Below are 17443 nucleotides of genomic sequence, written 5' to 3'. Positions count from 1 at the left end.
CATCATTAATACAGAGAATTTTCACTCTGGCAGAGAGATAGTGAGAGTTTTCTGTGCAAACGTTTTCACAATTCTTCCACTAATGTCTTGTCAAGCTACCAGCATCTCACTGGCATGGCAGGAGGAAGTAGGAAGAGTGAACAAGTAATTTTATACTCATTGACCAACCTCTCCCCATTTTGCTCCCCACTACCCTCTCCAGACTCTGGTAATCATTGTTCTACTCTACTTCTAAGAGATCAACTTTTTTAGATTACACATATGAATGAGATCTTGTGGCATTTGTCCTTTGCTGGGTTTATATCACTTAACATAATATCTAGGTTCATGCACGTTGTCAAAAATGACAGGATTTTGTTATTTTTATGGGTGAGTAGTGTATCATTGTGTATATAGACCATATTTTTTATCTATTCATTTATTGATGGACAGTCAGGTTGATTCAGTCTCTTGGCAATTGTGAATAGTATTGCAATGAACATGGGTGTACATAAATTTGTAACATATGAATTTCATTTCCTTTGGCTATTTACCCAGTACTGGAATTGTTGGAAATATCTCCGTCTATTTGCAGCCAACTGCTTTTCAAAAAAGATACCAAGAACGAAAACTGGAGAAAGGTCAGTCTCTTCAATATATGACATTGCTGGGAAAACAAAATATCCACATGCAGAAGAATGAAACTAGATCCCTGTCTCTCACCACTTAATAAAGTCAACTTAAAATGGATTAAAGAATGTAAAATGTGAAACTATGAAACTACTAGACGAGAACATAGAGAAAACACTTCAAGACATTGGTCTAGGAAAGGAATTTTTGCATAACACTGCAAAATCCCAGGCAACAAAAACAAAACAATTGGGATTAGGTCAAACTAAAAAGCTCTGCACAGCAAAGGTTGATTATTTAATCAACAGAATGTAGAAAACACCTGCAGTAAGGGAGAAACTGTTTGTAAACTATGAATGTGAAAGGGATTAATATACAGAATATATAAGGAGCTCAACTCAACACTGTAATAATAATGACCCAAATAATCCAGTTGTTAAATGGGCAAAATATCTGAATAGATATTTCTGAAGAGAAGACATACAAATAGCCAACCTGTATATGAAAAAATATTAAACATCATTAATCACCAGGTAAATGCAAATCTAAACCGCAATGAGATACTACCTCACCCAAGTTAGAATGGCTATGATGAAAAAGACAAAAAGTGACAAACGATTGCAAGGATATAGAAAAGGGGGAACTCTTATACACTTGCTGGGAATGTAAATTAGTACAGCCATTATGGAAAGCTGTATGGAGATTTTTCAAAAAATTAAAAATAAAAGTACCATATACCTTTCTTACATAAGGTCATTTGTGCTTACTTTGGGCACACCAGATAATCCAGGCTAATTCCCCACCTCTGAATTCTTAATGAAAACCGCAAAGCCTCTGCCATAAAAGAACATTCACAGATTCTGGGAATTAAGATGTGATATTTCAGGGCTGTTACTCATTTTATTACAGTACAGCTGTCATATTGGTTTAACATACTACAATGTTATTTTGAAATTCAGAAAGAAAACAAGAACATAAAGTACTAACTTGCTGCATATAAGTCTCACGTGTATATTTCAAACTCATAACTAGGTTTCAACCATATGCAGGAAATAGGTAACAATATATATTACCATTAAACTCTGATTACAAGAAAAAAACATATAAAAACGAAAGCACAGGAGACCGATATTCTTAGGAACTATTGTGATATCTAAAGCACAGAACATTTAAGAAACATTTCCAAAACAAAATATAGGTCAGAAGTATTTTGAAGCATGTTCTCAGGTTTCAAAAAATGTCAATTAACATGATAAACATGTATCACATCTACAGAATTTCACAGGTAAAATTATGGTGTTTGATTATACTGTCTCCTTCCTGAGCATACACGAAAGCAACACTGTTGTGTGCTTTTGCTTTGCAATTATACCCATTAGTTCATTAGTAAAGAGAAAGGAAAAAATTATATAGTCTTAAAATTTTGTTCTGATTTGTACTTTCTGGTTTGTATTATTTATTTTATTTTAGTATTATTCTTCATTGACATTTCATTGAGTTTTTTATTATATTTCCCTTAAAACACACCTACCTACACACACATATTCCTGTCCTAAAAGAGGCACAAGGAAAAAAACAAAAGAAAAATGTAAAGAAAAAAGGCAGTAAAAAGCATTTAAAAAAGTAAATGAAGAAAGAAAAGAGTAAAGAAGGAAGGCAGAGGCATCTTAGAAAGAAGAGAAAAAAGGAGAGAAAAGAAAAGAGGATGATAGATGAGGGAAGGTGGAAGAGTTAATTCTGTTTATGCTAAAAATTAGAACCTAGGACACAGTTGGAAGTTACAGGAAGACAGTGATTCCATATGAAAGCTTTTTAAACAACTAGAGGTTTACAAAAAGGAATGGATAGCCTTGTGGAGTAAGGTACTCATTAATGCTGAAGCAAAAAATGGATAAGAAGCTATCAAAGAAGTGTCAAGGGATTTTCTGGATTGCTGGAAAAAATATATTAAATGGCTTATAAGGTCGATCTTCATACTAAGATTCTATTGTGTAGCATTCACTATTAAGACTTTCATTGTCACAAGCATGTGTATATGAGTGTGCTCTCACTCTGTATCTCACTTTCTCACATACGCACACATGCACACACCCTGGTAGGTAAACCTTAATATATCTAGTATGCTTATAGATGACTGAGAATTAGCATTATTTAATACAGTTTTAGAAACATAACTTTATAACCCATAAGTATTGAATTTTCAAAATAATGCATATTTGTATTTATCCATAGCGTGAATTTGAATAATAGTATTGGGAATATTAAAAAATAACATTTTCAAAGGCAACAAGGATATTTGTGACATTATTTTATTTCTTGCCTTTAGTTTTGAGCATAGATTTTAATTTTGAACTTATTACACTAAACTGGAATTCATTTTAGGAGAAAATGTAGTAAAAAATGTAATTTTTCAATTCTTTCTTGGCACTATGATTTAATATTAAAATTTACCTTCACATCTCTTTATTAAACAATTGCTCAACTCCTGTGAGATTTAGCATTCTTAGCTTTAAAATAAAGACAGTCTCCATTCCATTGATTTATGAGATTGAAATAAGACAAATATACATGATATAAAATAAATATTTAATAAAAATATTGTCTTGAGAGCAAAATAGTTAAGTAGACTAATTTAGGATTTCTTCAGGTATCTCCACATAAGCATAAGAAAATAATACTCATCTAATTGTAAACGAGGCCTCTTTTGTTAACTAATTCCCCTATACATTTTTTTTCTTCAAATTTTTGTTACATAGTGTTTGGGAAACTATTGGAAACGTAGTCATCAGAAAGGTTTATATTTTAAACCATTTCAGCTATCTATTCAACAATCTTTTTCTTGAAGATCAAAGCTAAGATTTTGAAGACTTAAATAAGGATGTATATCAGAAATAAAATTCTGCTGAAAACTATACCGAATACATAATTCTTACTCAGGGAATACTGCTTGAGCCTTCAAGTTATTCCGTCAGCCTCTGATCTGACAAACTCTAGATTTTATTTTCCTGCTTTCTTTTCCCTGACTTTTTAGCATCAGAGATAAAAATCAATAGTTGCTCTTCTGTGTCCTAAAATCAGTTTTTCTCATATGGAAAATAAATGTATATGCTATATTTTCTGCTTTTTATTCATTACTTCAAGAGTGTTACCACCATATGTCAGACTCAAATGTCATATAATCCTGGATTATTAAGAAAAAAATCATTAAATATATTCAAAACTAACACCTGAGCTTTCATATATGGAAGCCTTATTTTAAAATAAAATTCTATATATTGTTGGCCTCTGTGAAAACAGAAAATCCAGCATTTGGGGGTGTATATTGACCTGTAAATTGTTTCTCTCATCCTCTCCTTTAATTCATTAACCATTTAAAGTGTGTGCTTAATATATATTGATTCAGTTCTTACAAGTATGTCTCAGAATATCCAAGTTATATGAAGCAGTTTTCTTAATAAAAATTTAACAAAATCAAAACTTTGTGCATGAACTGTGAAAACTCTAATAGGAAAGTACTGGAAATTTCAACATTAGATAAATACTCCATTCTGTATACTTAATGATTTCATTAAGTATACAGAATGGAGTATTTTAGCAATTAAAATAATAATTACAGATACTATTTCAAAATATGGAATTGGATTTAGTATGCATTGTTAAAAATAAATGGAATTATGTAAAATTATGTACATTTTATAACTATGTAAAATATGTCTATTAACCTATGAAAGGAATGTGCAAAAGCAAAGAGATTTTAGGGTTTAGGACATTTGGACCATGAAATCCATTTTTATTTGTTACTGTTTTATAAAAGTATAGGATGGAACTCGTAAAATTTAGGTGATGTAGATGTACTATTAATTGCCCCCTAGAGAATTGGAAATAGAAAAATAGTACCTATATTTTTCTCAGTAGTCATTCTTTTAGGCTGTGGCTATAATTGAATTTCTTTTAAGTTTTGCAAGGATTATGGTGCTGACCTTGAGTGCTAAATCATTATGAAGCAAAATGTAAAACACTGGTAATAATTGCTTTAGACATTGTACATTAAACTGAATATTAGCCATAAGATTGTATATATGAAAATGACATTTTCAAAAATTGTAATGAATTGATATGTTTAAATCAACCTCTAATTTGTATGATTTCTCTTTAAAGTTATAATTTATCCATCAAGCATGATTTAATATATTATTGCATTATAATTCAAGAACATTAATGCAGCTTCCAACAGGGACAAATTTATTAATGGTGGTTTATTAAGAATGAATGTGTCTTAATTTAAATGGTAAATTATCTGAGCACTTTTTCTGTTCTTTTTTTAATGAATTGAGATTTAATTACCAAAGTTGAATTGGATACAACTTTATGTAATCATATTTTCATTTAAATATTCTTCATTTGTTATGCCAAAAATAGTACATATGGTTGCTGCATAAAGAACATATCTCAAAAACTTATGTTTTCTTTTGAATCACCAAATTGTGTTCTTTGGTTACCCAAGAGTAGTCTCTCTGTTTAATGTAATAGTGAGAATGAATTTACTAAATACATACTATTTTTCCACTCATTTTATTCCTTGTCAACATAAAAGTATAATATTTTTGCCTCATGAATTCTTTTTTTATTTTTAATTGATGCATAAAAATAGTATATATTTATAGGGTACAGTGTGATATTTTGATACATGAATACACTGTGTAATGATGAAATCAAGGTAATTAACATATACATCCCCTCAAACATTTATTTTTTTGTTGGAAACATTCAAAATCCTGTCTTCTAGCTATTTAAAAATATTCAATAGCTTATTAGCTATAGTCACCTACAGTGCTGTAGAACACTAGAAGTTATTTCTCTTACCTAGCTGTCATTTGGTATTGTTTAGCTAGCTAACTTTTCTTTACCCACTTCCCTCCCCTTCCCAGTCTCTAGTCACCATTATTCTATGTTGTACAATAAGATCAAATATTTTAGCCTTCACAGTTGAGTGAGAACATGCAATACTTATCTTTCTGTGACTTACATATTTCATTTAACATAATGGCCTCCAGGCTCATCCATGTTGCCATAAATGACAGAAATTCATTCTTTTTAACAGTGGAATAGTATTCCACTGTGTGTGTTACATATTTTCACTATTTATTCATCTGTTGATGGATACTTTGATTGCTTCCATGTCTTGGCTATGGTGAATACTACTGCAATAAACATGATGTGGGGGGCTTAGAGTTGGGGGGATATTTCCCACATACTAATTTCATTTCCTCTCGATATATACCCAGTAGTAGGATATCTGGATCATATGGTAGTTCTATTTTTAGTCTTTGAAAAGCCTCCAAATTATTTTTCATAATGACTGCACTAATTTACATTCCCACTAGCAGTGGATGAGTTCCATTTTCTCTGTATCCTTACCAGCACTGGTAAGGATATTTTCTTTTTGATAATAGCTATCCAAATGGAGTGAGATGATAGTTTATTGTAATTTTGATTTACATTTTCCCGATGATTAGTGATGATGAGCATTTTTTACATATCTGTTAGTCATTTGTATGTCTTCTTTTCAGAAATGTCTATTTAGATCCTTTGCCCATTGTTAAATAGGATTATTTGTTTTTTGTTGTTGTTGAGTGGTTTGAGTTCCTTGTATAGTCCTTAATATTAATCCATTGTTGAAGGAATAGTAGTTTGCAAATAGCTTCTCTTGTTTTTCAGGTGTTTGTTGACTCTGTTGATTGTTTTCTTTGCTGTTCAGAAGCTTTTAGTTTGATATAATCTCATTTGTCTATTTTTGCTTTTGTTTTTGTTACCTATGCTTTTGAGACCTATTCATAAAATGATTGCCTGGACTAATGTCCTGAGGCATTTCCCTAGTGTTTTCTTTAAATAGTTTTATATTTTTGAGTCTTACATTTAAGTCTTTAATCCATTTATGTTGATTTTTGTATGCGGTGAGAGATAGGTATCTAGTTTCATTTTCTGCATGTGGATGTACAGTTTTCCCAGCACCATTTATTGAAAAGATGCCAAAAACATATATTGAGGAAAGGAATGTATGTTTTTGGCATCTTTGCCAAAAATCAGCTGGCTGCAAATACATAGGTTTATTTCTGTGTTCTCTATTCTGTCACATTGATATTGAAATGTGTTTCTATGACAGAACCATGATGCTTTGGTTACTATATCTTTGTAATATATTTTGAAGTCAGGCAGTGTGATGCCTCCAGATTTTGTTTTGTTTTGTTTTTTCCTCAAAACTGCTTCAGCGATTTGTTTTTTCTATTTCTGTAAAGAATGTAATTCTTATTTTGATAGGGGTGGTATGGAATCTAGATTGCTTTGGGTGGTATGGTGATTTAACAATACTAATTTGAATCCATGAGCATAGCATGTCTTTACATTTATTTGTTTCCTCTTAAAGTTTCTCATCACTGTTTTATAGTTTTTATTATAGAGATTTTTCATCTCTTTGGTTAAATGTATTCCTAGATATGGTATTTATTTATTGTTGCAGCTGTTTTAAATGGGATTGCCTTGTTGATTTTTTCAGCACATTTATGACTGTTGTATAGAAATGCTACTGATTTATGTACGTCGATTTTCTATCCTGCAACTTTTCTGAATTTGTTTATTAATTCTAAGAGTTTTTTGGTAGAGTCTGTAGGTTTTTCTGTATATAAGATCATGAGACCTGCAATTAGGGAGAATTTTACTTCCTCCTTTCTAATTTGGATACCTTCTCTTTCTTTCTCTTGCTTAATTGTTCTGGCTAGGAATTCCAGTTCTATAATAAATAAAAGAGTGGTAAAAGTAAACGTCTTGGTATTATTTCAGTTCTTAAAGGAAAATCTTCCAACTTTTCCTATGATGTTGGCTGTGTGTTTATCATATATGGCCTTTATTGTGTTGAGGTACATTCCTTCTATACCTAATTTGTAGAAAGTCTATATAATGAAGAGATGTTGATTTTTATCAAATGCTTTTTTTTGCATCTGTTGAGATAATTATATGTTTGTCCTTCATTCTGTTGATGTGATACTTAAAAATTGGTATTAGTTCTTCTTTAAAAGGGTGGTACAATTCACCAATGAAGCCATTGTTCCTGGTCTTTTCTCTGTTGGGAGACTTTTTATTACTGGTTCTATCATGTTACTCATTATTGGTCTGTTCAGATTTTCTATTTCTCCACTGTACAACCTTGGTAGTTTGTATGTGTTGAAGAATCTATTCATTTCCCCTAGGTTTTCGAATTTGTTAGCATTTTGTGGTTTATAACAGTCTCTAATGATCCTTTGTATTCTTGTGGTATCAGTTATAATGTCTTCTTTTTTGTTTCTGGTTTTATTTATTTGGGTGTTCTTTCTCTTTTTCTTAGTCTAGTTAAAGGTTTGTCAGTTTTGTTCCTCTTTTCAAAATATTAATTTCATTGATGTTTTGTATTATTTCATCTCCATTTTGTTTATTTCTGTTCTGATCCTTATTATTTCTTTTCTTCTACTAGTTTTGGGCTTGATTTGTTCTTGCTTTTCTAGTTCCTTTAGATGCATCATTAGATTTTTTATTTGTAATATTTCTACTTTTTAAATATAGGAACTTATTGCTATAAACATCACTCTTAGTACTGCCTTTTCTATATCTCTTAGGTTTGGGTATGTTTTGTTTCTATTTTCATTTGCTTCAAGAAAATGTGTAATTTCTTTCCTGATTTGCTTATTTGGTAACTTAGAAGCATTTTGTTTAATTTCCACATGTTTGTGTCTTTTTTGAGGTTCATCTTATTGATTTCTAATTTTATTCTATTGTGATCAGAAAAGACACTTGATATTATTTCAATTTTTATAAACTTGTTGAGACTTGTTTTGTGGCCTAACGTGGTCTATTCTGGAGAATGTTCCATGTGTATGAGAAGAATGTGTATTCTGCAGCTGTTGGATGAAATGTTTTGTAACTATTAGTTAGGTCCGTTTGGTCTACAGTGCTATTTAAATCCAATATTACTTTTTTGATTTTCTGTCTCGATAAGCTGTCTAATGCTGACAGTAGGGTGTTGAAGTCCCCAACTGCTATTGTATTGGGGTCTATCTTTCTCTTTAGATCTAATATTTGCTTTATATATCTGGTTGCTGCAGTGTTGAGTGCATATATATTTACAATTGTTACATCTTCTTGCTAACTTGATTCTTTTATCATTATATAAATGTCTCTTTAAAGTTTCTGAAATAAACTCTATTTTACCTGATACAAGTATAGCTATTCTTGCTTATTTTTGGCTTGCATTTGCATGGAATGTCTTTTTCCATTCCTTCACTTTCAGTCTATTTGTGTCTTTACAGTGAAATGAGTTTCTGCTAAACAGTACATAGTTAGGTCTTGTTTTTTTAAGCAGTCTTGTTGTGTCTCTACAGTCTATAGTTAGGACTTATTTTAAATAGTGAATTATCCGAGAGCTTTTTCTTATATGCGACATTATTCATTTCTGTTTTAGCTCATATGACAAACTTTTATTTCCTAGTGACTTCTGTAATTATCTCTTGTTTTAAGAATATATTCTAGACCAAAAATAATGTTCCCATTGAACAGCCAGAAAGAGTTTTAAATGTAGTTTCTAAAGACCTTATTTCCTTAGAAAAACCAAACTTGTCATTCTCACAAATTTAAGAAAATACTTTGTCCTTAGAACACAAAAGCAACCTTCAGAAATAAAATGCCAAACTTTTAATACTTAAGTCTTTCTTAGAAGTTGAAATATGACAGAATCAATTTTTCGTATCTAATTCTCACCTGTGATTGGTGCATTTAAGTAGATTTCTGAAAATGAATTGGAAAGATATAATGAGTTTATAATGTAACTTCTAACTTGGAGTTTTTATTTACCTTAATGTATCTAACATCTTTTATATTTTTTCTCAGGAGGAAAAAATCTAGTTCTTAATAGAACATAGTTACTCATTTGCTTTATAACTTTATAAAATATATATATATATAAAACAGCTTCAAAATTACAATACCAATACTAACATCAACAATATCATTATTAAAACAGTTTAATAATTTTTAAATAAGAAAAAAGTTTTTCTTATTTAATTCTTAAAGCACATCCCATTGATATTTTTGTTAAATCACTGTGTTTAAACCTATGTTTAACAGTTCCCTCTCGGAGGCTATGTTTCCAATTCAATACAGTATTCGTCATTTTATGATTCTGTTAATTTTTCAAAATTGTTCTTAAAGTTATTTGTTTATTTATTTGGGAGACGGAGTCTTGCTCTGTCACCCAGGCTGGAGTGCAGTGGCACTCTCTCCGCTCACTGCAAACTCCGCCTCCCGGTTTCTCGCCATTCTCCTGTCTCAGCCTCCCGAGTAGCTGGGATTACAGGCGCCCGCCACCATGCCTGGCTAATTTTTTGTATTTTTAGTAGAGACGAGGTTTCACCGTGTTAGCCAGGATGGTCTAGATCTCCTGACCTCGTGATCCGCCCGCCTCGGCCTCCCAAAGTGCTGGGATTACAGGCATGAACCACCGCGCCTGGCCTTTTAAAGTTATTTTTAATCATTTGTAATAATTTACATTACAAAGTAAATTTGCAAGGCAAAATATATTCACAGATGACCAGTTTCTAACCTTGTAGTGTTTATCCTATTGCCTTTCGCCCCCTAAGGGCAACCATTATAATTATTTGCTATTCTTAGGTTTATCCTTACATCGTTTTTATACATTTTTCTTCACTTTACTTTCTTCAGTTAAAGATATATTCTGAAGTAACTCTATTCTAGTGTTTATAGATAGCCATAATACCTTTTTACAACTTCATAATTCTCTAGTGGATGTAGCATAGTTTTTCAACCACTCCCTTATTGATGGGCATTTCGATTGTTACAATCTTTAGAAATAAATCTCCAGGAATGGTATTGTAAATATGTCACTTTGTGTTGTGCAGTGTATCTCTGAGAGAGATTCCAAAAAGCCGAAGTGTAAATAAATATATAATTTTTGCCTTAAATCTTTAAGGTTCCCTCCATAAGAGTTGTATCATTTTGCTTTACCACCAACAATGTGGTAACGTGCTAGCCAACAGAGTGTCTTACCAAATTTTTGTATTTTTTTTTGTTGCCAATCTGTTATGTGAGAAATGGCATATCAGTGTGTTTTAATTTGGATTTTATTTTTTCTTAATGAGTGTTGACTTCTATGTCAAACACTGCTGTTTTTTTAGAAATTAGAATACTTAAAAATTATTTTCTAAAAGGTGCAAAGAATATGAGAGATATATATTTTAGTTATATATTAGAAGCTTAACAGATTTTTTAATTCAGAATTATAATATATCGAAAAATAAAATAGACATTATTCTGAAAATAACTTCTAAAGTTAAATATTTTAATTTTATTCTATGTCACAGAAACTATGCAAAAGAAATAATCCTCACATTCATAAACAATCACTTATTGCAATTATAAAGCTTATAATATAAACTTTTATGAAGCCTTAAAATGTCTAGAGGAAAGGGAGAAGCCTATAAATGATCTTGTAATTGCAGAGTTTGTTTTTCCTACAGTAGATTAATATTTGATAAAACATACGAGCCAAGTGTATTGTATTTCATGTTATAGCTCAAGACCAAAACCATTTTAAAGAAAAATATCCTCCCCAATAATACCAAAGATGATGAGTTCTGGCCCTTACTCTTGGAATATTTGAGTTTTTCCTATGTTCCCTAAGAGTGTTCCTAAATATATTTAATGCCTTATTTGGATTGAATAGAGCATATCCTAAGGCTATCTTATTAATCTGCCTTCAATAAATGGTGTCCTCTTCAACAAGAATTTTATTTTCCTTGGAAGAGAAAATATTAAAGAAAGGATAATGGAAAATGATTCCTGCCAATTAATTCTTAGTTATTTTCTTTCCTTTCAGCACCTTCCCTGATAGGTGTGGTAAGGAAGGACTGGGCATCCCAAAATAGCATTGCCCTATCATGGCAAGCACCTGCTTTTTCCAATGGAGCCATTCTGGACTACGAGATCAAGTACTATGAGAAAGTAGGTCTTATTTGGAGCTTCCTATAAAACTACATATATATGCATATATATTTATATATTGAGCATGTCGTTATACTATATTATTTTATTTTAAACCCTGTTCTTCTTTGGCCTAACCTCATACTGTTTCTTTGAATCCTCTCTAACTTGCTATTCTGCTTGTAAGTTATTAATTAATTTATCTTGTTCTGTGTCAGATTAAAGTAGAAGATGTAAGATGTTCATTTCTGTCATGACCTACTCTAGAGAGTTTTATAATATTGTAAGAAGTAGTAACTTCTTCAATTTATTCAATTTATAGTTTGGTTGCTATAAGATTGTTTCTAAAATTCAGTTGGGAAGAAATTTTAATATTGAGTTACTATAACCTGAAGTGGGTTTTTGTAGCACGTATGCTTTGCCAGTGAGTTTAGAGTTACAGTCAGCTATAATTCGGAAAGTATTATTTAAGGGATAAATGGAAATAGCATATAAATGAAACACTTTCTTTACATTCAGGTTAGCTATTTTATTTTATAAGCTAGCAAGATAAATTCAGTTGACAAATCCTTATTTATAATAATGGAACCCTTATTTCTATTTTTGTCATACATTAGTATATTTCCCCATTATATACTTTATTCGCTTTATTATATTTATGTTCTTTATGCATTTTTCTCTCATTCCTCACCATTATGGTATTCTTGGCATCAATATTATAGCAGACCACATAGTCAATTCTGAAATGTCTTGTTTTAATACTACTTCTAGAAATATGCAAAGGGAATGTTAAATAAAAATTTTAATGTAAAAATTATATGTAATATCCAGTAGTATATCACAATGAGAAGGAACATCTTGCATTTCTGTCCCTTACTAGAAGCAAAGGAAATCATAAATGAACTTAGTCTTCCTGTGAAGAAATAGAGGGCAAGAGGAGAAATAGAACTCTACTTTCTTAGTTTGTTTTGTGCTGCTATAACAGAATACCACAGATGGAGTAATTTATAATAAACAGACATTTATTGGCTTATGGTTCTGGAGACGAAGAAGTCCGAGATCGAGGACCCAGCATCTGGAAAGGAACTTCTTGGTTATTGATCCCACTGTGGGAGGGCAAGGCCAGGGTGAGAGAGAAGCAAAAGAAAGCCAAACTCATCCTTTTATTAGGAGCTTACTTCTGCAGTATGAAACCCACTCCCATGGTGACACCAAGCCCGCAGATGAAGCCATAGCCTTCATGGCCTAATCACCTCTTAAAGGTTCCATCCGTTGATTCTGTTATAATGGCAATCAAATTAAAACCTAAGCTTGGCGGGGACATTCAAACCATAACACATACCTTCCTCTATTCTACTGCTTCAGAGTTAATCTAGGTTTGATAATAGAAGAGGTACCTTAGCAGCATGGCTGTATCCATTTTTTGTTGCTCTAATAATTTCAGCATTATGTAGTCAATAAAAACTGTCATTATCTTTAAGTGACATAGATAAATCCATAGCCTAGGAAAGGACAAATTTACTGAGTTTAAACTGGAATACAGATTCTGCAAATTATCCTGGCCAATATGTGCTCAGAAATCTGCTGGGCTAGCCTTTCAAATGTTATGGCCTATAGCACACTATCACAAGAAAACATATGTTTTCTGTTGACTGGTTTAAATATATTTTCACACACTCAAAATTTCTATTTAACAAGCAATGTGCATATATATACAAGCAACTCTTCAGAATCAAAATATTTCTCTGTGTTTTATAAGGGTTATATTTTACACATAGAAAATCACTGTCTAATTTTATAGTCATTTATACCTGATATGTTTGAGGATGAAAATGACTTGCAATATTTCTAAGTTAGGACAAATCATACAGATGTAATAGAAAGACAACCACATTCATCCAATCAAAATTTTATAAATCAATATGATTCTAAAAGATAGTAATTAACATAATATTTATGTTCGTTCTTATATGTACAATATTTGGCTTTGTTACATAGGTTTTATTTTAGTGATGGAATAGGTAATGTTATGAAGGAGTTTATTTCGTAAGAAAATAGAAATAACCCACTACTAATGGATTAAACATGGAGTTGGAAGTCAAGGATCTCTAATTCGTGTTCTGATTCTGCCTCTCATTATGCTTATGGCCAGGAAAAAGTCAATTAATCCCCCTATGCCTCAGATTTCACATTTACGAAATGGAAATAAAGATATTAACATTTTTTGCAGGTTGTAAAAATTAGGTATAAATAGACCTAAAGATGAATAACTCTAAGTTAGTATAAAAATCACTTAAGCAAGCATTAAGGAAATATTTAGCAAATAATACAACATAGAATCAGAAAATGATAGCATGGGAATTATGTACAAACTAAATAAAATAATTATTCTTTTACACATAGACAATATATAAGCAACCAATTGAAAATGTTAGAATGCTAAAATCTTTGAGAGAACATAAAATGATAGCATTGAAATTTTTACCTACTTTGACTTCAGATTCTAACTGTACATTTTACACATCTGTATCTATGACATGGTTTCTCATTCCAAGCAAAGATTTATAACTTATAACTATGGAAAATTACAATGGAATTCAGTTTAAAGTGCTAATTTCTTTCTTTATTAATAATATAAATATTGTTGAGTAAGAAAAGCAAGATAAAAAGAAATATATATATAAACATATAATTTCATTTTTGGGACACAAATATTCTCTCAGATGTTTATATTTGCTTATTATGATGTAGGTATAGAGGAATATAGAATGGAATAAGATGCACGCTAGTCTGTTTCAAGTTTTGCCTATTTGAGAGAGTGAGGGAATGAGGTATTTGGACAGAGGCAGGGAAAACAGAGGGAGGTAGCTAGTATAGATAAATATGGATGAATGGATGGATCCTAAATAGCTTTAGTCTGTGTCTTCAGTAGTTGTCTTCCCAAAAGCAGATCCAGAGACAAGTATTTGTATGCAAATGATTAAGCAAACTCCCAGGGGAACTGACAAAAGAATGGGGCTAGCAATACTCCGAAGGAAGGTGTCAATCAAACTCAATGACAATGAAGGAAGCTCTGGATTCTAAATTATATCTCAGAGTTCATCTTATGAAAACAAAGAATCTGGGCTTCTCTACTTTGGCTTTAGTCAGTTATTGGCTACAGCCTCTGGTGTAAGTACATATATGGTGTGCAAAAAAGATTCGTAGGCACTTCTGGTTCTCTGCAGTGGCTCCAGTAGACCAAGTTTAGGTTCTAAAGAAGGCTACAGGTACAAACTCTTAAATGCAAAACATGTAGAAGCTGGCAAATGGAAACAGGGACAGGTAAAAGTGATCCAAGTTGATTTGCTGGAGCACTATCAACAAAGGTAGCTAAATTCTTGAAGAACTATTGGAGAATTAATGCTTGGCTCATTGTACTATTTATATACTCTTCAGTCTTTAATATTGGTGCCATGTTGTTAAAAAATTGCATTTCATTTCAATCAGTTATTTTGTATTGCTATACACATAATTGATCCACAAAATATCCATATTTACACAAGTGTTTGAGGAATTAATGCTGTTTTAAGTTATTATTTCAAATGCATTTTTCTGCAAATCAGGAAAGAAGTTAACCTGCTTGGAATGTGAAGTGTCTACAAATACCTGAGGTTAAACAACATACTATTGTTATCACTGATAACACTGTTATCAACACTCACTGTTGCTCAGAGAGTGTGATATATTAGAAAAAAAGCACTGGTCTGAGTATTCAAATATTTGAGTTTGGCTCAGATCTTAACTTTTTTACTTCTGTTTTCTCATTTGTAAAATGAGGACCTAGAAAGATCTAGATCTAGGTAATCTTTTACAGTTCTAGCTATTGTCAAATGCTAATGTTTGTGTATGTACTGTTTTATATAAATTATCTTAATGTTATCCCATCCCTCAGGTAACTATGGTTTTTCATTGAAATCTACTGAAATTAAACACACACACACACACACACACACACACCTTTTTAAAATACCTTACCATAGAGAGCAGTATTCTTAACATCATAATTATATGTAAAAATTAAGACCCTAGCATTATTCTCTTTCTCTCTGTGTGTGTGATGTGTCTGAGTGTGTTTGTGTGTGTGTGTTTGTGTATTAAGAGTGATATGTGAGAAAGAAAACATGTTGCTTTATGGGTTATAATTAGATATTCCTTATTCAGTTAATTATATTCCCTAATTTTTAGTCACTTTTCTTTTTCATACTCAGTCTTTCATTTTCCTTTAGCTCAGGTGAATACAGCTCGACTATGAAAGGCACTTTAAAATAATATGGGAAGTCAAGATAAGTTACAAAACTTTTTATTATTTTTGATTTTTTTTATTTACTTACTAATACTGCTTTTCTCCAATAGGCTCTCCAGTAGAGCCCATTCTTATAATGAGGGAACTAAGACATCATCTTCTCCCAACTTCTGAGTCTTTCCCCTTCAAAACAGTCCAAACCCTCTTCTATTCATATCGAAGAGCAAGTATACCCTTTGTCTTTGTTTGTTTTGTGATGCTATAACATAATATCTGAGACTGGGTAATTTATAAGAAACATAAATTTATTTCTCACAGTTCTAGAGGCTGGGAAGATCAAGGTGCCAGTAGGTTTGGTGTCTGGTGAGGACCCCTCCTCATTTCCAAGATGGCTCCGTGAATGCCATATCCTCCACAGAGGAGAAATGCTATTCCTCACCCAACGGAAGAGGAGAAAAGCAAAGAGAGGGGAAGGGGAGGGCCATACTTGCCTTTTCATAAAGCACCAATCCCACCCAAGAGGGTGTAGCCTTCGTGGCCTAATGATCTCTTAAGGGTTCCACCTATTAATACTGTTACAATGACAATTAAATTTCAAAATGAGGCCAGGCATGGTGGCTCATGCCTGTAATCCTAGCACTTTGGGAGGACATTCCAACCATACACCCTTCTCTTACCTCTGTTCCCTTCTGTCCTTACCCTTTGTGTTCACATTCTTAGTTTTTCTTCCTGTGCCCTCTTTTCCCTTCTCCTCCCTACTTTTCCCTCTTTCCTCTCCTTTTTTTCGCTGCCCAAGCAAGGCACACTTCCTTCTCTTGCTTCTTTGTTATTTCATTATTCTCTTAGTCTGTTTGGGCTACTGTGATTAAAACTAATAAACTTTGTGGCTTATAGACAATAGACATTTATTTCCCATAGTTTTGGAAAGCGGGAAGTTCAAGGCCAAGGCTCCAGAAGCTTTGGCATTGGGTGAGGTCCTTTTCAGGTTCATAGACAGTGGTTTTCTCACTGTGTCCTCACATGGCAGAAGGGTACGGGAGTTCTCTGGGGTCTCTTTTATAAGGGCAGTAATCCCATTCATGAGGGCTCCACCCCCAATCACCTAATCACCTCCCAAAGACCTCACCTCCTAATACCATGGCCTTGGAGGTGATTATTTCAACATATGAATTTTGGAAGGACATAAACATTCAGACTCAACAGTTATATTTACCAAAATTAGTCTTAATCAGAGTTATTTATTGGTGGATCTGGACTTCCCCCAGTAGTTTATGAGTCCCTGAAGAAAAGAGTTGATTTCAACCCTCAATCCTTGCCTAACACAGCTATTTCCTTTCAATAACATTCTAGCTGAATTAGTAAAATTCTCTCTTTGTTCAGAACTCATTCCCAGGAAATTAAGAAATCATGCAGCCACTGTAAAATTACCTCTAACAATTTTTTTTAAAGGCAGAAAAGAAAGAAAGAAGGCTAGCAAGACTTTCTGTTTCTACCTGTTCATAAGAAAGACCTATACACATAAGCCCA

The 17443-nt window shown here is 32.2% G+C and overlaps 1 protein-coding gene and 1 long non-coding RNA gene across 4 annotated transcripts in view; one reads left to right on the top strand and one right to left on the bottom strand.

Moving 5' to 3' along the window:
- EPHA6 (EPH receptor A6) overlaps nucleotides 1–17443 on the top strand; it is a 960796-nt gene that overhangs the window by 596851 nt on the left and 346502 nt on the right. For all 3 annotated transcript variants that reach the window (XM_032150357.2, XM_032150356.2, XM_058437624.1), the window contains one exon: nucleotides 11528–11652. In XM_032150357.2, coding sequence (XP_032006248.1) covers nucleotides 11528–11652 — 125 coding nt within the window. The remainder of the gene's footprint in view (nucleotides 1–11527; nucleotides 11653–17443) is intronic.
- LOC131383262 (uncharacterized) overlaps nucleotides 1–17443 on the bottom strand; it is a 45524-nt gene that overhangs the window by 27746 nt on the left and 335 nt on the right. Inside the window, exon 2 of the long non-coding RNA XR_009213156.1 lies at nucleotides 9394–9420. This is a non-coding gene — a long non-coding RNA (uncharacterized LOC131383262). The remainder of the gene's footprint in view (nucleotides 1–9393; nucleotides 9421–17443) is intronic.

The sequence above is a fragment of the Hylobates moloch genome, unplaced genomic scaffold, assembly GCF_009828535.3.
Source record: "Hylobates moloch isolate HMO894 unplaced genomic scaffold, HMol_V3 SCAFFOLD_4, whole genome shotgun sequence".
NCBI classification, from domain to species: Eukaryota; Metazoa; Chordata; class Mammalia; order Primates; family Hylobatidae; genus Hylobates; species Hylobates moloch.
The sequence above is the reverse complement of the archived record's forward strand: the minus strand, read 5'-3'. Positions and strand labels throughout refer to the sequence as shown.